This window comes from Mauremys mutica, chromosome 4 (genome assembly GCF_020497125.1).
Source record: "Mauremys mutica isolate MM-2020 ecotype Southern chromosome 4, ASM2049712v1, whole genome shotgun sequence".
Lineage (NCBI taxonomy): Eukaryota > Metazoa > Chordata > Testudines > Geoemydidae > Mauremys > Mauremys mutica.
The window spans coordinates 157,910,908-157,932,531 of record NC_059075.1 but is presented as its reverse complement, the minus strand read 5'-3'; the positions used below and the strand labels follow the sequence as shown (position 1 = coordinate 157,932,531).

The 21,624-nt window shown below is 54.1% G+C and overlaps 2 protein-coding genes across 3 annotated transcripts; one reads left to right on the top strand and one right to left on the bottom strand.

The window, feature by feature from the left end:
- Positions 1–61: 61 nt before the first annotated feature.
- On the bottom strand, positions 62–1,561 carry LOC123368543 (V-set domain-containing T-cell activation inhibitor 1-like). The gene is made up of 2 exons (XM_045013407.1): positions 769–1,561; positions 62–647 (listed from the first exon to the last, which is right to left on the bottom strand). The coding sequence occupies exons 1-2, from the start codon at positions 821–823 to the stop codon at positions 247–249; spliced, it is 456 nt and encodes a 151-aa protein (XP_044869342.1). The 5' UTR covers positions 824–1,561; the 3' UTR covers positions 62–246.
- A 9,435-nt stretch (positions 1,562–10,996) lies between these two features.
- Positions 10,997–19,641, top strand: LOC123368532. Of its 2 annotated transcripts, XM_045013393.1 has the most exons (4): positions 10,997–11,096; positions 16,811–17,185; positions 18,699–18,845; positions 19,065–19,641. In XM_045013393.1, the coding sequence occupies exons 1-4, from the start codon at positions 11,033–11,035 to the stop codon at positions 19,076–19,078; spliced, it is 600 nt and encodes a 199-aa protein (XP_044869328.1). In that variant the 5' UTR covers positions 10,997–11,032; the 3' UTR covers positions 19,079–19,641. The 2 variants fall into 2 exon arrangements, with proteins under 2 accessions (XP_044869328.1, XP_044869327.1); XM_045013392.1 differs by having other exon boundaries at positions 18,699–19,641.
- Positions 19,642–21,624: the final 1,983 nt, after the last annotated feature.

The window sequence follows — 21,624 nt, the reverse complement described above, 5'->3', positions numbered from 1 at the left end:
TGGGCACGGACCCTTGCGCAGCCAAGAGAGCACAGGGCCTCCTCAAACCTCCAAGCCTGGCCTGCTGCTTGCATTGCACCCAGACAGCACAGCGGAGCAGCTCACCCCACCAGCTGCTGAGGAGCAGTCAGTGGTGCCGTGCTTGTTCTCAGGAGTCTCGCTGCCTTGGAGAACGGGCGACGGTAGCTCTTTCTGCAGAGTCACGCTCCTCTCACAAATGGAGCCCGGAGCTCCCTGCAGACCTAGCTAACCCACCTCTAGTTTTGCTGCACTCGCTGGGCAGCGCACGGTCCGTTTACCTGACACATGGAGGATGATGCTCCCAATGACCACATCCTGGCTGTTCACGATGATGCACCTGTATTCCCCGCTGTCCGACGGCCGCACCTGGGTGAGGTTCAGGGAGGCCACCCCCTTGCTGAGCTCTTGGAGAAAGAGCTTCGTCCGACCCTTGAACTCCACCTCCTGGTCCTGCAGCCTGTCGGCCCCATCGTAGTAGCTGTGCACCACAGAGCCCTCCTCGTCTCGGAAGACGTGCCAGTGGATGCGGAGTCTGTTCAGCACAAAGTCTGAGGACAGCTTGAACCTGCAGCTGAGCGTGACGTCCTGCCCCGCTCTGGAGTGGATGTTTGATTTGTCACTCGGCTCTGGGAGAAGGAGAATGTGGTGTTATCGACTCCACACACAGGCGTGGGTTTGGTTTTATGTCCCTGCCAGTATCGCTCTGTCACATAGCACGGCCCCCTGGGCTCCTGGTTTGCGACTCACCCGATCCTGCAGTGACACACCCCAGGAGCACAGGAAACCAGAGCACTCGTAGCATCGCTGGAGGAGGGCACAGGGTGCCGGGAGCCCTTGCTGTATTCCTAAAAGAGAGCGAGTCGGCTTATAGACACGTTAACCCTTACAGCACTGGGGACAAGAACTGGTCTGCTGCCCTCAGCCAGTTACACTGGGCAACTGAAGAGGAGGAAATCCATAGGGTTGTAGCAACGTAGGCCCAGAAGGGACCTCGACTGGACGTATGGTCCAGCCCCCTGCACTGAGGCAGGGCTAAGTGTTATCTACAATACTTCATGCCCAGGTCCTTCCATTCCCCTTCTCCCCCAGACAAGCACCTGGCCCCCAATTGCTCCACGCCAGTGAGATGCTGCTTCCCCCATCAATTCCCCTTTGCTTCCCACCCACCTCCCCTCTTCAGCCTCCGGCTCATCTCCCAGCACCACCATTCCCGCCTGCTGGTGCACTTCTGTCCCGCTGCCTCTGGGCTGCCTTGGGCTGTCTTGTCTCTGGATGCAGCACCAATTTCCGCACACTCAGCGGCCAATGAGCTTAAAGAAACCCGTTTTGTTCTTCTTCTAGTTACGGGGAAATTAGCCTATTTTAGGTGCCAGGGCCAAAGTCTAAAGCAGATGGGACTATCTCCCTATCAGAGAAAGAGCGGCCACGCTTGCTAGCTTGGGCTGCATTATCTGTCTCCAGAGGTCTCAACACCATACAGCAGTAAGCTACATCCACAGTTTGTAATATAATAGATTTTATTCGCATTATTTTTTATGGAGCACGGATACAGTATATCATTACAATCCAACTTCTATTTTACTGTTATTAAATCATTTTAAAACCACATGAAGCTGTAGCTGTCTGGTAAGTACAGAGCAAAGTGCAAAGGATAATTACTCGCCTGGTTTAGATAAGACGTTTTATGTCCTGCAGTTACGGTGTATGTTCACCCACTGGTGCAGAGGAGAGGTCATTACTTACGAGAACAGCTAGTCAGCAGCTGTGGCAAATATTGCCTAGAAAACTCACCAGCCTTCAAAACAGGATAAGGATCAATGACTAAACACGGAGGGGGACTGTCTAGCCGGAGCTGCAGGGTTCAGGATCTCTTCTTATTTAACATCTTCACTCCTGACCTGGAAGAAGGGGACAAACAACCCTTAAATACAATTCACAGTTGATATTTGTAACCACACCTGTTACTGTTCAGGTTGCTCAGCTCAGTGGCTCTCAGCCTTTCCAGACGACTGTCCCCCTTTCAGGAGGCTGTTTGGTCGTGTACCCCAAGTTTCACTTCACTTAATTACTTGCTTACAAAATCGGACATGAAAATACAAAAGTGTCACAGACACGGTTACCAAACAGTTGCTGACGTTCTCATTTTTACCATATCATTCTAAAATAAATCCATTGGAATAGAAATATTGTATCGTACACAGAGTCATCTAAACAAATCATTGTCTGTATGAAATTTGAGTTTGTACCGACTTCACTAGTGCTTTTTATGTCTCTTGTAGTAAAACTAGGTAAATATCTAGATGAGTTGCTGTGCCCCCTGGAAGACCTCTGCGTACCCCAGGGTACACGTCCCCCTGGCTGAGAACCACTGGCTCAGCTCCCTTTTCTATAATACTGTTTGCAGCCTGCTCAGTTCCACGGACCTTGTATCCCGCTGTGGGGAGCCCCGTGCTCCCCATTAGGGTCACATGCTTAACTCTCAGGTCCAGACACTTTCAGTCCTGGATCAGGAAGGACTGGAGAGGAAATACGGCTACAGCAGGGCAAGTCAGAGGAGCCAGGCCCTGTATTGTGGCAGTGCACATACACAAGGGGACAGACGTAAGGCAGAGCAGGTAACATTAACACTGGCATTTCTGAACCCTGAATACTCAACCACCCACCGTACTGCTTGTACACGGGGTTTCGGAACAGAGGAGAGCGGGTTTATGTCAGTAAAACACCAGAAGTTACTGAACAGAGAGAAACAAACGAACCATCTCTGAGACTCAGCCAGCAAAGTAGCTCAAAGTAACCCTGAAACTGTTCTCACCTTTAGGGTGACCGTACGTCCCGCTTTGGCAGGGACAGTCCCTTTTCTAAGCCCTGTTCTGGCCGTTCTGAGCATTTGTCCCGTTTGCTCCGGCCGATGCGATCAGTTGGGAAGAGCAAATGGGACAAATGCCCACTCTTGTCAGAAAAGTGGGGTGCGGAGTGGAGGAACGTGAGGGGGACGAGCAGCGATGCCAGCCCCACACGGGGGGAAGCAGGGCTCAGGCAGAGCCCAAGTGAGCAGCGACAGCCTCACGCGGGGAGCAGGCAGGGCTCGGGGGAGTGGCTCAGGCCAGCCCTGCACAGGGAAGGGGGTTTGGGCAGCCCCACAGGCAGGGTGGGGGCTTTGGTGAGTGGTTCGGGCCAGCCCCATGCTGGGGGTGAGGAGAGGGCTCGGGCCAGCCCCAGACGGTCTCCCATTTTCATTTGGGCCCCCTACTCATCTTGAATTTCCATCTCCACATCTCTTCCATGGTCCAAAAGGTGAAACGAGTGACTTACCTACAGACTGCGGGGTCCTGGGGGGATAGAGCAGCAGATCTAGTTCCACACACGGAGAACTGCTTTGTATTTAAACACTTTATTTCCTTATGCCCTTATAGTTAATTACTGATAAAATGTGAAAGTGAAACTACCTTGTAACCTTTAGACTATAGGTATTTTGTATACACCCTTTGCCTGCTGATCACTTTTTCATGTATGCACTCACAGAAACATGCCCATTTCCCACAGGTGGTGATGAATGCTGGAGGTGGATGGGAGGAAGGTCACTGGGTACTGGGACATGGGTGCAGAGGTAACACTGGCCCGGCCCGAGGTGGTAGCTCCAGATCAGGTGATGCCCAACACCCACCTGACCCTGATGGGCGTGGGCGGGACCCCATTCAAGGTGCCTGTGGCGAGGGTACACCTGAAGTGGGGGGCCAAGGAGGGCCCCAAGGATGTGAGGGTGCACCACCATTTACCCACTGAGGTGTTAATGGAGGGGACATGGAGAACTGGCCAAGCAACTCCCAGAACACCCTACTTGGGACCCGTAGCCAGAGCCAGCGAGGGGCACTACACCCTGCCATCAGGGAGGGTACCTCACCGGAGGCACAGAACCCTACCCTGGGGGCGGGGGAGGCCCGTGCCCAGGGACAAGGCTCAAGGGGGCTGTGGCTTCAGACCCAGCCAGCGGGAGAGAGCAGGTCTCCATCCCTGCCCCAGCGGCTGAGTACCAGGCCGCGGTGCGGGAAGACCCCTCCCTGCGGAGGATAGGGGACCTGGCCAGCCTCGGGGGGGGGACAGACCATGGGACGAGGTGGCCGGAAAAGGTTCCTGTGGGAGAAGGGGCTCCTGTACCGAGAATGGGCTCCCCCAGGGAAGATGGAGTCGGGGGGATCAGGAGGCAGCTGGTGGTTCCCCGGAAGTATCGCCGCCAGCTGCTGTGCCGGGCCCATGACATTCCCCCCTCAGGGCACCCGGGAGCCTGTTGTAGGAGCAGCAGTGATCTGTATGGTCTGTATAATCTGTATGCTCAAAAGGTCTGTTACACTCCGCCCCCCCCCTTCCCCCGCTTGTCTCCTCTCCCTCTCTGAATGCCTGTGAAGTGGCTTCCCCCCCCCCCGCCCTCTCCCCCAGAATGCTGGTGGGATGAAGGGGCTGGCTGAACAGCTGGAAGATCAGAAGAGCTCCTAGATAGACAAGATGTCTGGGACATAGGCGGCAGGTTCGTATAATTTTTGGTGGGGCCCAAAATGGTGCCCCCCGCCCCCCGCGTTCTCACCCTGTAAGCTGATATAAAATGAAGCTACAATGCGTCAGCACCACAAGATTACAAGGGTCAATTAAAAGTGGAAAGTCAGAAGCAGCACTTGCCTGCTTCAATATACGGTATTAAATTTTGTTGCACCTGTTGTGACCAAGTGGGAATGTTCTTAATATTTTCTCTGAATACTCTGTGGGTGCCTCAGTTTCCCCTGCAAAGTGCCAACTGACGGTGTTGGGGACAAAGAGATCAGGTGGCCTCCTTGTCCGGAAGAGACACAAAGGCCAGATGAGGGAGTGTCAGTTTGGAGCTGGCTGGGGAAATGGGGAGAGGCCCAGAACTTGGGTCTGGGCTCCCCACCCCCCAAGATGGACCTGACTGAGGGGTCCTGTTTTCTGTACTTACAAGCTCTGTTTTAGACTGTATCCCTGTCATCTAATAAACCTTCTGTTTTACTGTCTGGCTGAGAGTCACATCTGACTGCGGAGTTGGGGTGCAGGGACCTCTGGTTGCCCCAGGACCTGCCTGGGCAGACTCGCTGCGGAAAGTGCACAGTGTGGAAGGGCTGAATGCTCCGAGGTCAGACCCAGGAAGGTGCAAGCTTCTTGCCCTGGAGACAGTCTGCTCAGAGAGGAGGCTCCCCCAGAGTCCTGACTGGCTTTGTATGGAGTTGTTCCAAAGCATCCCAGCATCCCCTTCCACACCATGCGCTTCCCGGAAGTCTGCACAGGCACTGACACTCCCTCCTCTGGCCTTTGTCTCTTTTCCAAGCATTAGGAGGCCACCTGATCTCTTTGTTCTCCAACACCTTCAGTTGGCACTTTGCAGGAGAGTGGCCCAGGCCATCAGTTGCCTGGAGACAGGGTGTCGGCCATTCTCTGTGCAGATGGCATCACACTGGCCCTCTAGGGCTTTACAACAATCACACCCCCTTATCCCACCATCTAGAGCCTTAAGAAATGCATTGGGGAAACTGAGGCACACAGACAGTATTCAGAGAAAACACCTGTATACGACCAGTTACATACTTTGAAGGGTGTAAAATAATCAAATATTGTGCTAAATACAATGATACTCCAAACTGACCACCAAATTTAAGTTGCATGTTTTTCCCCTCAGGTGAGGGTTCTGGGGTGGGGTTGGGGATGAGGGGTTCACAGTGCAGGAGCGTGCTCGGTGCTGGGGGTGCAGGCTTTGGGGTGAGGCAGGGCTGAGGATGAGGAACTTGGGGTGCAGACAGGCTGCCCCAGGGCTAGGGCCAGAGAGGACTCCCCATCACCACCACTGGCAGGAGCAAGCTCCAGGGGAGGGTCCCCTCCTGCCCCCCACAGCACACACACTCTGCACATGCTCCTAGAACCCCTCTCAGGTCCAGAAAGCCCACTCCCCTCCCCTATGATGGGCACTGGGGGGGGGGCACAGGTGGCCTTCCATGTTGCTGCCCCTCACCATAACTTCACTGTGGATGGGGGATGGGGCTGCCCCTTGCCCAGCATGGGGCAGAAGTGGGGTTGGCAGGGTGGTGGCTGGCTATGGGGCGGGGGAGCAGGGTGTCATAAAATTCACCCAAGCCCCAGCTGCTCAGGTCTAGGAAGCCTCCCTCTCCCATCCCTCCTGTGGCGGGTGGGTTGGTGGGTGCTGGGGGAGGGGGCATTGCCTTCACATGTGGCTTCCTGCCTCCCCTGTGCAGCCTGCTGTGCCTCACTGGGGGGCTGGGACTGGGGCTGGGGCAGGGGGGGAATCATAGGGTCAATCACTCAAACATAATAAAAAAATCATAGGGTCAAACACTCACGGAAGCCCCAGCAGCTGCTAAGGTGAGTGATGTCTGTCTCCTGGCCCGTTTGTGTCTCCTCCAGGTAGGGGCAGGAGAGGGGAGGCCCCCGCCACTCCCCTCCCCCTCCTGAGTGCTTCAGCAGTAGTTAGCACATTCCTCTTATGCTAATGCTGCAGCCCTTAGGCTGCGGCAGCAGCAGCAAAGGAGAGAGAGACGCGCTGTGCGCTCTCTTTACATTCAGGCAGGGAAGCTCCGGGGAGGGGGAAAAATCTAGCTCCAAATATTGGTGGAGCAGAGCCCCTGATTAAGAATATTCCTGGGGCTTTAGCTCCAAGAGCCCATATAAGTTGGCGCCCATGGTCTGGAACTCTAATTAGGCAGCACTCACACACCCAGAGCATGGACACTGCCCAAGGTGGAGTGTGACCAGCCAGACGCAGCCAAGTCATCTCTAGTCGCAGGCCATGAGGTGCAGAACCTTAAAAGGGGAAGGGGCCCTGTGCTCGGCAGTGCACTCACAAGCTTGTACCTCCCGTGAAGGCCCTTTGCCCGGACCGCCTGGCCAGTGGTTCGCCGCACTGCATTCCATCGCGCCTCGGGAAGACATACCTTCATCGCACCCTCCATCGCGGCGCTGTGGGACACTTACCTGAAAGGATCCTGACATCTCCAGGGCCGTGCTTGTCCTGGGAGTGTGAGTATGCGAGTGTGACACCCCCTCCCACCACCACTTTTGAGCTTAGCTATCAATATAATAAACCTGCTGCTTTCTGCCAAACTCTAGTGGGTCATTAGTCCTCCCTAAGCTCACTAGCTGGCCCAATTTCGGGTAACAAATCCAGTGCACCAGGCAGAGGCTGCCACAGAACTTTTACTGGCCTGGGGTCTTTACCCATGTCCGACAGTACTGCCAATCCTGTGACCCCTGCCAGCGGGTGGGGAAGGCCCGGGACAAGGGGAAAGCAGCTCTGAGGCCTTTGCCCATCATAGAAGAACCTTCCAGAAGGTGGCCATGGACATAGCGGGACCTCTCAGCAAGGTGACCCGGTCAGGGAAGAAATACATCCTGGTGGTGGTAGATTTCGCCACTCGCTACCCCGAGGCAGTGGCCTTGTCCTCTATCAAAGCAGACACCGTGGCAGATGCGCTGCTGACCATTTTCAGCCGGGTGGGTGTAATGATGCTGGTCTTGGTGGGACCCAACTGAGGTGCCACTTCAGAACAAATTTCTTGAAGCAGGGTAGTTACAGCCCAAGGCTGGGGTCCTTTATTACTAAGACACCAAACCAGCCAGATAGAGAGGACTTTGGTCTCACCCCACTGGCTAACCACAAGTCACACAAGCAATTCCCTTAGACACTCCCATTTCCCAGTATCACAACCAGTGCCACTCATCATGGGGATGAATGGTTATGAAAACCAACACCACAATAAAAGAAAAAAGGTTCTCTCATTCCCAAAGAATCATGCCCCAGACCCAGGTCAATATACACATCAGATCTTACCCACAAATCACGCTGTTGCCAATCCTTTAGAATCTAAAATCTAAAGGTTTATTCACAAAAGGAAAAAGATACAGATGAGAGCTAGAATTTGTTAAATGGAATCAATTACCTACAGTAATGACAAAGTTCTTAGTTCAGGCTTGCAGCAGTGATGGCATAAACTGCAGGTTCAAATCAAGTCTCTGGAACATCCCCCGCTGGGATGGGTCATTCAGTCCTTTGTGTAGAGCTTCAGTTTGTAGCAAAGTCCCTCCAGAGGTAAGAAGCAGGATTGAAGACAGGATGGAGATGAGGCATCAGCCTTTTATAGGCTCTTCTAGGTGTAAGAACCTCTTTGTTCTTAGTGTGGAAAATTACAGCAACATGGAGTCTGGAGTCACATGGGCAAGTCCCTGCACTTTGCTGAGTCACAAGGCGTATCTGCCTTCTCTCAATGGGTCAGTTGTGTAGCTGATGGTCCTTAATGGGCCACCAAGCAGGCTAGGCAGAGCTAACACCAACTTGTCTGGGGTGTCTCCCCAAAGCACAGCACAAATTTGAAATACAGACAGTAAAGAGCCAATACTCATAACTTCAACTACAAAAATGATAACACATACAGACAGCATAATCATAACCAGCAACCCATAACCTGGTCTTAGGCACCTTATATGACCCCTTTTATACAAGATTTGGTGCCACTACAGGACTTTGGTTGCAACCGTGTTCTATATGGTCCCAGATTATATCAATAACGTCACAGTGGGGTTTCCCATGGAAGTCTTGACAGACCAAGGGTCCAACTTCATGTCGACCCTGCTCCAGTCCCTGTGGGAGAAATGTGGGGTCCGACCCAGCTGGGCCTCAGCGTACCACCCCCAGACCAACGGGCTGGTGGAGAGGTTCAACGGGACGCTAAAGATGATGCTAAAAACATTTATGCACCAGCACCCACAGGACTGGGACAAGTACTTACCTCACCTGCTGTTTGTGTACAGGGAGGTACCCCAGGAGTCTACTGGGTTTTCGCCTTTCGAACTGTTATATGGGAGGTGGGTAAGGGGGCCCCTGGACCTGCTGAGAGACGAATGGGAGGGGAAGGCCGCTCCCGATGGAGAGTCGGTGGTGGAGTATGTCCTGACCTTCCGGGAAAGACTTACCGAGCTCATGGGCCTGGCCAGAGAGAATCTGGCCCGAGCCCAGAGGAAGCAGAAGGTCTGGTACGACCGCACGGCACGGGCCCGCGCCTTCGCCACCGGGGACCAAGTGATGGTTCTCATCCCCGTGAGGAAAAACAAACTCCAGGCCGCCTGGGAAGGGCCCTTCAAGGTTGTCCAGCAACTAAATGAGGTAAACTATGTGGTGGAGCTGTCGAACCGGGCTCATCACCGCCGGGTGTACCATGTGAATATGATGAAGCCATACTATGACCGGGGGAATATGGTGTTGGCCGTGTGTGGGCACTGGGAGGAGCCGGGGGATGACCCTCTAGTGGATCTGTTCCCAGGGACAAAGGCTGGTTCCCCCCTGGAGGCGATTCCCCTCTCTGATCAGCTGACCCCGGCCCAGCATGCTGAGATCAGAGGGGTGCTGCCTCTGTACCGACAGCTGTTTTCCAACCAGCACTAATTTGACTAAAGAACAGGAGTACTTGTGGCACCTTAGAGACTAACAAATTTATTTCAGGATAAGCTTTCGTGAGCTACAGCCCACTTCATCGGATGCATAGAATGGAACACACAGACAGGAGATATTTATACATACAGAGGACATGAAAAGGTGGAAGTAGCCAGACCAACAGGAAGAGTCTAATCAATTGAGATGAGCTATCATCAGCAGGAGAAAAAAAACTTTTGAAGTGATGATTGAGATGACCCATAGAAGGTGTGCGGAGAACTTAACATAGGGAAATAGATTCAATTAGTGTAATGACCCAACCATTCCCAGTCTCTGTTTAAACCTAAGTTTATGCAATGGAGACCCCAGCGACTGGCAACCCAAGGACCCAGCTCAGGAGTCGCAGCCGGTTCTGGCCAGTGGGGGACAATGGGCTGCGGGGAGAGGACCCCGGTGACCTGACCAGCCGGCTCCAGCCAGAGGGGGCCCACGGCAGAGACAGACGTGCTCAGGCTCAGAGAGGTGCAGCTCCAGGAGGTGGAGGGGCCTGACCCCGGGAGAGGGGACCCCTGAGAAGGGCTGTCGCACTGAAGGGGGTTCCCCCAGGGACTGCACAGGCCAAGAGTGGGCACGACCTGTGAGTCCGTGACAGCATCATTTTAGTTCATTGTTCAGACTCATCGTGTCCAGGGGGATAATCCAAGTGCTACATTTTTTCGAATGAAGTTCAGCTGCTGGTGCTGAGCCGGCAGTTCAGTAACAAACTCAGCCCTTCACTTCTGAGCGGGCGGGCCTGGGAGCCGGCGTTAGTGCACTCAAACTTCTCTGTCTGGGAAAGCCCCTTTGCTCAGTGGTTTGTCTCTGATGTCAGCGGTGAGCTCCTTAAATCTGGCTTTTGAGCACATGGAGAAGCTGCTGCGCTCTGTCAGGGGGTTTATTCAAACTCTCTGTTGTGTCTAACACAGGCCTGGAGAATCCCACCCTGTTCCCCTTGTACGGAGCCAAATAACGTGTGTTCGATGGAAGCATCTTTCACAGAGTCATCCAAGAGATGGCGAGTCCAGCGCTGCCCTGGGAAGTTTGTTCAGTGGTTAATCACCATTGGCACCGGTTTTCTCCTGTGAGTTTGTCTGCCCTGCTCCAGCATTGGCTCGTGTTCTGGCTCTCTCTGCTAGAGCGAAGAGCCCTTTAGTACCTGGTATTTTCTCCCCTTGGCAGCGCTTACACATTGCAATCAAGTCACCTCCTAGGCTCTTTGATAAAGTAAACAGCTGGAGCTCTTTCAGTCTCTGCCCGCAGGCATTTTCTCCAGCCCTCACATAACGCGTGTGGTTCTTCTCTGCACTCTCTCCAGTTGTTCAGCAGGACCCCAGAACTGGACGCAGCATTCCAGCATCGGCCTCACCACGGTGAAGCTGCAGGTTAGATGGACCTAATGTGCGGAGCCCAGGGCTGGGCTGGGCTGGTTTCTATGGCTCCTCCCTTCGATCAAAACAGACAGCCCCATCCTCCTACAACCAGCACATCCTGAGAGAGATCTCACAGCACACTCCCGCAGCCAGGCGTGCTGAGATGCAACCCCTGCGGTGTTTCTCCATCCTCCTGCTCGCAGTGTCAGTCAGCTCCCAGGAGAGCGGTAAGTAAGAGCCGTTTATTCGTACGCCAGGACTTGGTCAGCATTTTTATCCCTAATGTGTATATTTATGCCAGGCACTGCAGTAAGGGCGCCAATACAAGACACAGGATTTGTTCGCTGCTGCTTTCAGTGGCTGTGAAAAGAACCATATAAACTGATCATTTTTTCCCGCACAGAGATGGAAAGATGGAAAGTATTTAATCACTGAACAAGAAGCATTAATTTAAAGTTTATAAGTTAACTTTAAAAAACTCAGACTATCCACTTCATCTCTTTGCGCAGGCAGGTTGCTCCCTGATGTGCCTTTTCTTACCTATGGGTGACAGCGTAGAGGGCTTGTGCGTGTTTTACTGTCTCTCCATTGGTGTAGCCAATAAACAGACCTGAGAATGAACTAGGGAATGACAGCGCCACACTTTGTGTCCCCCTGGAAGATGCTGCTGATTTCTCGTCTCCCACCCACTCCAAACTTGTGCTCCTTAGATGTTTCTTCTGTCCATCGTGTTGTGAGCCAGGCTCAGTTCGTTTTCCCCCGTTGAAAAGACGGAGGAACGAGTTTCCATTAGGTTTGGTGTGTTACAAGGAGGACTCAGGGAGCAATCACTCTCCTTGGTCAGTAAGGACAGACCATGCAGCAGCAGCTGGGAAACCTCCTCTAAAATCTTAAGAGAAACTTTCTGTGAGAAGAGTTTTGAGTGACAGGAGCAGCAGTTGGGGAAGACAATAAAGTCTCATCCGTAAAGAGACTGCAGGCTGTGGATAAACCATGGCTGAAATCGGTCCTGCCACAGTGCTTAGGGATCAGCTAGAGCACTCGCTATTCTCTGCGTCTGAGCATTTATAGTGCAATGGTAAAACCGTACATAGCTCTGAACTCATTCCGGCCCCGTGGACAAACGGAGAGGGGGTAGTAGCGACGTATCAGCACATTGGAGAACGTCTGACATTTCCAGAACAGCTTCCTAGTGTCACGTTTGTTTCTTCACGGCATTTTTCTGGCTCTTTGTTCAGATTCTTGTTAATAACAAGGCAGGTTTTAGTAGGTCTCGTTGCCCTAGCAAGAATTTCCAGCTCAGCGTTAAGTCAGGGTTGCCTTCCTACCCTGAGCTGTGGATACGCCCACTCTTTGTACCACGTACGCTTTCAGTGGGACTCGTCTGCCTGCATGCCCTACGGTCTTTGGAAAGGCTCCCCCAGCACTAGAAATAAGAAAAGAAACCTTTGGAAAAGGCTCTTTGGTGTTAAATAGCCACAATCCCAGTGGAGCGCCCTGGTTCTCCATCCCTTGGAGGCTGTAAATCTCAATGGGGCATCTCGCTCTGAAAGCTCCACTCTCTGGTCGCTCTGTTCTGGATGCAGGAATTGTGGGGTGAGAGTCCATGGGGCTGGACGGGCACAAGGGCCCTGCTGGCCTTGACATCTGTGCAAACAGCTGTCTAAGCGATGCCTTGGGACCACGCCTACACCAGCAAGTTTTAGGAAACCTACCACGAGGGTCTAGACAACAGGCTGGTAAAAGCGCCGAGAGCCAGGCTATGCTCTTATTACACATTCTCTGTATTGCCGCAGTGCCTGGGTCAAGACCCCGCTGTGCCAGGCGCTGCACAAGCCCAGAACAAAACAACGGCCCCTGACTGAGGCGTTAGATTGTGGCAGTGCTGGAGTGACAGCGGGTGACTTTCGGAAAAAGCCTTCTTGCAGGTCAGGGCACAGCGTGCATGCAGCCTGCTCCAACATCTCTTATTAAATGTGGCACTTCCTTTGCTATGGAGAATTCATAGACTCCACGGCCAGACGGGAACAGTGTGATCACCTAGTCTGACCCCTCTGCATAACCCAGGCCAGTCACTCCTAGAGCAGATCTCTTAGGGAGACGTCCAGTCTTGATTTAAAAATTGCCAGTGCTGGAGAATATAGTGCCAGTGGTTAATTACCATCACTGTTAAAAATGCACGTCGTATTTCCGCTCTGAGTTCGCCTAGTGTCAACTTCCAGTCATTGCATCTTGTCTTCTAGCCACTGGACCTTGGATTGGACATTCGTGGTGGGGCGGGGGAGGCTGGGTCTTTATGCTAGATGCATGTATGTTCTGTACACTGGAAGTTCCGAGTCCCGCTGATCCAGCCAGTGCAGACTCTGTTTATTTCACTACTATGAGACTGGCCACGGCGCTGGCGCCAAACGCTTAAGAATATTCCCTTGCTTGGTTTGTATTTCTCATGATTCTGCCCTTTACTGCAATGTAAATACTGTTTAAAGTGCACTTTGAGATGGACTTCCCTGGGGTGCACCCTGGAACTGGGGTGCCTCTGGCACACCGGTCTGGGCCCTCTCACACTGTACGGCTGTGACAAGCTGCAGACGGCCCCTGGTCCTGCACTCACACAAACCTTTCCACAGGTAGGGACACACCCAGCTGCAGTTACATGAAGGTTTCTCCTCAGCCACTCATGAACTAAAACACTAGAGAGATTCCAGCCAGCTTCCCCCAGCTCCACAGCCTACGGCCCCAGAGCTGTCCCGCCTTGCCCTGGTCGAAAGCCTGACCAGTCTAGGTTTGTTACTCAGTCCGCCCCCACTCCAAGTGGAGAGGACCATGCACCAGTTTTTGTTCCTGAGCAGATTCCCCAAGCAGATTCCCCCCAGATTCCCCTTTCCACTTCTAGCAAAACACACTGGTTTAGGTAAAAGATATCAAGCAGCTTTATTAACTACAGCCAGAGAGATCTGGAGCGGTTATAAGTAGTGAGCGTACAGATCAAAGCAGATTACCTACGAAATAAAACAACATGCAATCTAAGCCTTATAAACTAGACAGGATTTGAATCAAGCAGTGTCTCACCCAGTGAGCTAGCACAAGCAGGATACGGCTTTCACATACACAGGCGGGAATTCTGTCCTGCCTGGGACCCCCTTCCCCGGTTCAGTCTGTGTTCCTCAGGTGTTCTCAGGTGAGGCCCAGTGATGATGTCACTTCCCCTTTTTATAGCTTCTTCCGTGTGGAGGGAAAGAACTTCCTTGTCCCAAACAAAGCCACCAGCACCAAATACAAGCACCAAAATGGAGTCCAATGTCACATGATCTAGTCACATGCCCTTGCCTGCTTCGATGAGTCATGGCAGCCATTACCCATATTTTGGCTGAAGTGTCCACAGGAAAACTTAGCAGGTGAGGATAAGCTTCTCCCATGGCCCACTGTCTTTGCTGATGGGCCATTCAGCTTGGGTGGCCCCTTCACACCGTGCTGGCTAGACGGGATGGAAACTGCCTTGCAGGTGTGACCCAGGAGCAAGCACATTTGAAGTACAGATCCATAGTCAATACTCATAACTCCAGATTCAAAAATGATACACGCACACAAATAGGATAATCACAGTCAGCCAACCATCACTTTCCCACTCACACCTCACGTGGCGTATTTTGCACAAGATGCATCATAATTATATTAAAGCCATATCATGACGAATATGGGGAGTAGTGTCACACACTTCTCCAGCAGAGCAAGGGCATCACAGGGGCCAAGAACTGTCCTGCTACGATGATTGCTAATAAATAAGAACATAAGAACGGCCGCACCGGGTCAGACCAAAGGTCCATCTAGCCCAGTATCCTGTCTACCGACAGTGGCCAATGCCAGGTGTCCCAGAGGGAGTGAACCTAACAGGCAATGATCAAGTGATCTCTCTCCTGCCATCCATCTCCATCCTCTGACGAACAGAGGCTAGGGACACCATTCTTACCCATCCTGGCTAATAGCCATTTATGGACTTAGCCACCATGAATTTATCCAGTCCCCTTTTAAACATTGTTATAGTCCCAGCCTTCACAACCTCCTCAGGCAAGGAGTTCCACAGGTTCACTGTGTGCTGCAGGCAAGATTATCCTACAAGACAGGCTCTATTCTTCAGCTAGCTACTGGGCTGATGCAATGCAACCCAGGGGACGTCATGGCTGTCAGGCCTCTCAGAACCCTGGGCTCAGCTGTAGAGACGAGAGCTGAGGTCCTTTCCCAGCTGGAAGCTGCCGCAGTGGTGAGAAATACAGGATTTTAGGATGGGAGGGAGCAGTGTCCCATTAGACCATCCAGTGGCTTCCGGCTTGAACTGCTGCGTCCCAATGGATCCGTGCGGTGAGGATGCTCGGGCAGCGCCGTCACAAGGGCGAGGCGAGGGAGGCACTTGCCTCGGGCACACAAAGCCGAGGGCGCAGAAAGTGGCGGAGAAAAAGGAAAGAAAAAGAAAAGCCGCTGGCAGGCACAGAGATATCTATAACCCAGGGGTGACACCCCCCCCCCGCCGCTGCCCCCCCTGCCGCCCCCCCCGTGCCTCCCCCGAGTGTCCCCCCCCCCCGGCCCCAACTTGCTTCTCCCCCCTCCATGCTGCCTCCCTGCAGCAACTGCTGCCGGAGGGTCCTAGTGCCCCCATCTCACTGCCAGGGCAGACTGGCTCTGCTGCCCTTCCCCCTCAGACCCTTCCCTTTTCCAATGGGACCCTCCAGCAGCACAGCGGGGCCCCGCCTCCCCACCCCCCGCAGTCACCGCTCCTGCCCCAGGCTGGGCAAGGAGGCAGCCCCATCCCCCACCCCCAGTGAGGCTACAGTCAGGGGCAGCAGCAGGGGAGGAGGTGCATGCAGCACCCCCCGGCACCCACCACGGGGGAGGGGAGGGAGATTCCTGGACCTGAGAGGGGGCCCAAGGAGCACATGCAGTGACAGTGGTGGGGGTGAGTGTGCTGCTGGGGGGGGCAGGAAGGGGGGCTCCTCTCCCAGAGCTTGCTGCTGCTGGCAGGGAAAGGGCTGGGGGGAGTCCTCCTCTCTGGCCCCTGTCCTGGAGCAGCCTGCCTGCACCCCAAACTCATCCCCAGCCCTCCCCACCCCAGAGCTCACACCCCCAGCCAGAGCTTTCACCCCCCACCGCATCCTCAACCCTCTGCCCGAGCCCTGAGCCCCTCCAGCACCCCAAACACCTCATCCCAGCCCCAGAGCCCTCACCCCTACTCTCGCCCTACTCCCCTCCCACACTCCAAACCCAAACCCCTCATCTGCAGCCACAGCCCTCACCCCTGCACCCCCTCCCTCCGCACCCCCTCCTATCTCCAAACTCCCTCCCAGAGCCTGCACCCTGCACCCCAATCCCCTGCCCCAGTCCAGGGCCTGCACCCCAGACCTCCTCCCTCCCCCACCCAAACTCCCTCCCAGAGCCTTGAGCGGGTGGGTGGGTGGAGTTTGGGAGGAGGCGGGTTCTGGGCATCACCAAAATGTCTACAAACCTGCCACCCCTGATCCTGCCCTGCAGACCTGAACTCCCAGCATTCTCAGGACACAGGCTGATCCCTAGTGGCCACTGCTGATATCCAGCACCTTCCTCCTCTCTTAACCTGTGAGTCCTTCTCTGGATTGGAACTGGACTGGAACCAAAGATCATCTTGGAAGCAGCATTACCAGCCCAAGCAGTCAAAAATCATGAGTTGACTCCCCAAAATCACAGGCCTCACCACCGCCCCTTCATTCATTCTTCAGCGGCAATTCGGCGGCAGGCCCGTCCCTCCGAGGGGGACTGAGGGACCCGCCACCGAATCGCTGCCAAAGAGCCGGCCCTGGGGGAGGTGCAATTTTATATTCTTGCCTCGGGCACAAAAATACCTAGTTACGGCTCTGTGGTCGCATACATTGCAGGGCAGGAGGGGGTGAATTCTCTCTTTCTCTCCTCCCTGCAGATGGGTGCCTGAAGCGGATCGGTGAGTTCTCCGTGCTGCAGCAGCCCCCGCGGGCGGTGAAGGAAGCTGGAGACTCTGTAGAGATGAACTGCACCCTGGCGCTGCCCCCGGGACACCCCAGACCCAGCAGCGTCCTCATCACCTGGCACAGGGGGCACAGAGGGGATGGCCTGACGGGCACCGGGAAGCTCTCCGAGGTGGCGGAGCTGCGAGGGCGGGTGGAGACGGCGTGGCTGGAGAACGTCTCTGCCAGCACCCTGCACATCCACACCCTGCAGCACAACGACTCGGCCCTGTACCTGTGCCTCTTCGTCGTCTTCCCCTCGGCCCAGCCCTGCCTCCTAGAGGGGAACGGGACCCGCCTGACGGTGACAGGTACGGCGGGGTCAGCACCTCTGGGCGCAGCGCACAGCAGGATCTGCCGGGAAGAGGGGAATGAGAGCTAATGCAGCCAGCTGGTGGGGGTTTAAGCGACCATCGGCGGGGCCCAGAGGAGCTGGGTGCACTAGGAACTGCTCTTTCAGATCAAACCCCAACTTTATTACTGACATGTAGGTAAGTCGGGGAGCCCCTTCCGTGGACACTCGGAAATCGGGTCAGCGAACGTCGGTAAAGAACAAACTTAAGCCAAACCCATCTCAGGTGCTCTCAGATGGGGGTAAGGGCATCGCACCAAAGGGTCACATCCATGTCAGGACGTTAATTGGTTAAATCGATTGTGCCCAGGGGCGCGTCAGTAACACATTTCATCCCAGGCTGGCCCCCAGGCCTGTGCCTACGTCCCGCTCAGGTCAAGCAGGTGCGAAAGTTAAGCACGTCTAAGTGCTTTGCTGAATCGGCGCCTACCTGACCCCAGCTGCCTTTTCCAGGCCTGTGATCCTAGCGCACATCAGGCCTCGATTGGCAGGCGTTGTCCAGGGAGGTGGGTAGGGCACTAGCCAAGCACACTGGAGACTCCAGTTCAATCCCCAGCTGTGCCACAGACTGCCCATGTGACTGGGGTCAAGTCACTTCACCTCCCCGCGCCTGAGGTCTCCAGCTGCCCAAGGGGATAATAGCACCAGCCTGCTTTGCAGGGGGCCCTGCGGATAAACACAGGAAAGTTGTGGGGTGCTCAGATGTAGGGGGAGGGGCAGGCTCCACGGAGTGAGGAGACAGCTGAGAGCAAGCAGCAACCGCAGCTCGGTGGGATTGTCACTCATGGCACTAGGAGGTGGTTGTCCTGTGCTTGTGACAGTCTGTCCTGTTGCCATAGACATTTCCGATGTCACGAGATGCGCTCAGAGACGGGAGGGACCGAAAGCCCAGGTCAAACATGCAGAGCAACAAACAGCAAAGAAGCCAGAAACACAGGGGAAGGGGGCATGTTTTAAACAAGGGTTGGTTGGAAAAACCTTCAGAGCTGTGTTGTGAGGGGAAATTGGATTCCCAACTGAATGACATTGTTTTAAAAGCGTTTTCCACAGAAAATATCCAAATATTGTCCAAAACGTTGGATTTCTGGACAAAAGTGCAAAGTTGAATTGTTTTCTATTCTCATGGAAATGCTCTGTGGAAAGCAGCACCCCCATTTGCCAACTAGCTCTGCTTTGAAGCCTTTAGCAAGAAGGGCCGTGACGGGGGTCGCAGGAGGCGCTGGCTGCGACTTGGAGGTCACTCGGCCCAGAACGAGCGTAGTTAGCTGAGTAGCACTTGGAGATGGAGAATGCTGCGTATCGGTAAGCGCTGTGTGTGATCGGGGACGTGCTGTCTCTGCATCTGAGCTCGCTGTAAAACCACCTTCTATACCTCGGGTCACGTGAGCGATGTCTGGCCGTCAGCTGCTCTTCCCCCCAGAGACGGTGACACCACCAAACGCTGAGCGTGGGTTTCCCCTTTCCTCCTGCAGGTTTCTCTGCTTGGGGGAACAGGACCCAGATCAGCTCCGAGCACAGGGAGCTGCCGGAGCATCACTGGACCATCCGGCTACTGGTGCTGGGAGCAGGGATTGTTCTCACGGCTGCTGTTGTGCTTTGCCTGCACAGGAGGAGGGGAGGTGAGAGGCAGGAACTAAACCCATAATGCAGCTGCCGTTGTGAAGCAGCCACCCAAAGTGTTCCAGTTCGGGGCATCTCCCTGCGCTTCCAGTCCAGTCACACCTCCGGCAGGTGATATGATCCGCGTAACTCCAGACAGGCAGCAGTGCGGCCTGGGGCGTGCTCTTGAGAGCGATACGCTGCCATATTTTTGAGCGTGAATTCTCACTGCGTTACAGGGACCCCCGAATGAAGCTGGAGAAACAATTACACAGACCAGACTGAGGAGAGCAACCAGAGCAAACTCCTGCACGGCGGCCAGCTGGGAACATGCCTGGGTGGCAGCAGATCGTGTGCGGAAATCAGAGCATCTTCCAGCTCAGCTCCTGCCCCCCCACCCCCTTCGTGCCAGCAGCAAAGAGCTCTCCTTTGCACACCCCTCTTGTCACGAGCTTCTCACTGCTCCAGAATCCTTTACCGGGGGCAGGGAGAGGCTGTGTGACTATCCTGCTGCCCCTTGTGGCTCGGCTGCCTTCGGCTAGGGAGGGGGGGAAGCCTCACCTCTTCGTTCTTGCTCCTCTGCCGACAGTCAGTGCGGCACTCACGTCATTGATCTCCTCTGTGCCCTCTGCAACGTTCGCATTCACATCAGGGCCAGCGACTTCCTGCCACTCTCCTGCCATGTCGCACTGCTTCTGCTTCTGCGTCGTGGGGAGATATCGCAGCCACAGCAGTGAACGGCTCTTCGGTGACTCTGAATTTTACATGCGCTTTGTCCAGATTTTATTTTTTGTAAATTCTATAATAAAGTCTGTATTTTTAACAGGGCATCAAACGAATACATTTGATTTCAACTAGCAATTCAGTGCCATGCCTGGCTGGTCAATTCAGTGCCATGCCTGGTTCTTATAAAAGCCACCAAGAAAAACATGCAAAGTAAGGAAAGTACTGCATCGTTCCCAAGATAAAAAGTCCTGTTAATCTGGAGCTAAGGCTGAGACTCTGTACTAGCCTGGCTTAGTAACTGAAGTATAAACAAATCTTGCCGGGTTGTTGTAATTGTCCCAAACCAAGCAATATAAACTCAGGAAATTCAGAGTTTAAAGTCATACACAAAGGAAATCAAAATCTGTTCAGGTATGTCAGTGCCCAGCTAAGGCACCCAAAGATCCGTAACCGGGCCCAGCAGTGACACACAATCACTACACGATTATTAGTAAAGTATTTGCAGTAGAGATGGTCAGAAAAGGGAATTTCCATCCTGTGGCTATTTCAACATTTGTTTTCACCCCAAATCGGGATAAAAGTCACACTCTCAGACAGTGTCATGAAACAAACATCTCTGAACAATTGCGATTTGGAAATGTTGAAATGAAACGTTTGGTTGTGAACTGGTGATTCAAACTAGGCCCTTTTGTTTGGAACGGACGTTTCGAGTGACTGGGACGTCTGAAGCTGAAATGTCTGTGTGAAATAAAACCTTCTCAATCCAACATTACAGGGGCAGTTTCTTAGTGAAATGGCACTTGGGAAAATCGAAATGGTTTGTTGAAATTAACGTTTCCCATGAAAAAATTCAATGCTGACAAAACCAGATTTTCCAGTAGGAAAAATGTTCAGTGGAACATTGTCTTCTGGCTCTCCGTGTTAGTGTTCGGGGCCCCAGGCTAGAGTGAGCTGATTTTTAAATATATTTCATTTATGTTCCATATGCCCGCCCCGGTGACGTCCCTACTGAGCAGAGCTAGCTCGATAGCCGGGCGTATGGCGTTCATGCAGATAGACCCTAACCAAGCCTTAAACGCAGATCACCACTCAGGAACGGGGTCTGTGTGTAGATTTCAGCCAAAGAGCAGAAAGCCGGAGTAACCCCCAAGGAGATTCCCTGGGGCTCTGTCTGCTGGCAGCTCAGGGAGAGGCACTGTCCCTGGTGGGGGGGGGAGCCAACAGGGGAGTTCAGGAGAGGGGAGAAGCCAGGGCCAGGGCAGGACTGGCTGTGTGGGGAGCTGGGGAGTCCCAGGCCTGCAGGCAGGTTCCCCCTGAGAACTGGCCTCTAGGGACCGGACAGAAAGATCCCTCAGCTGGGCCTTTCCCTCTCCACTGGTGACTCCCCGTTTGTAGAGTTTTGCTGGGAAACTCCCCAGCCAGGCTGGGTTTGCTCTCAGCTCCCTAGGAGAGACCAGTCACCGCGTGGTCAGCTCTGCTGTGGCTGCTAGTCCAGGGCTGCTGCCTGCTGGGGGTGTGTCTGGACGCGGGGGCAGTTTGGATGTGAGGGTAGTTGTGTAACCTGCACCTTGAGCCCTGCACCCCTTTGTGGGGAGGGGAAATCCTGGGACCGACGCAGCCTGACTCCTGCCTGAGGAGGATCCCGGCCAGCAGAGACCAGCCCCTCTGCAGTGACCGAGGGGTCCAGAGTCAGCTCTGAACCTGAGGATCGTTCCTGGAGTTTGTGAGGGCACCATCCTTTAGTTAGTCAGTCGGGGAATTTGTTTTGGGGACCCCGACCCCCTGCCCCCTGAACGGTATCCTCAAGCCAGGGAGTGTGGGTTTGAGGATTTTATACCCTGCTGCTTATTACACCTGTGGAGGGATTCACCACCTCCTCCCACTTGTGGGTCCTTTGGCCTGTGCTGAACCCCGTCAGCCACACGGCTAAACCGCGGCAGAGAAGATCTCGTGGTCATCGGTCATCAAGGGCCCCCCAACAAAGTACACGTACCGACGGGACACTGATCTTACATCTCCTACCTCCATCACGTGACAGGTATTAGCAGCGCGGGCACCGGTGACCCTAAGAAT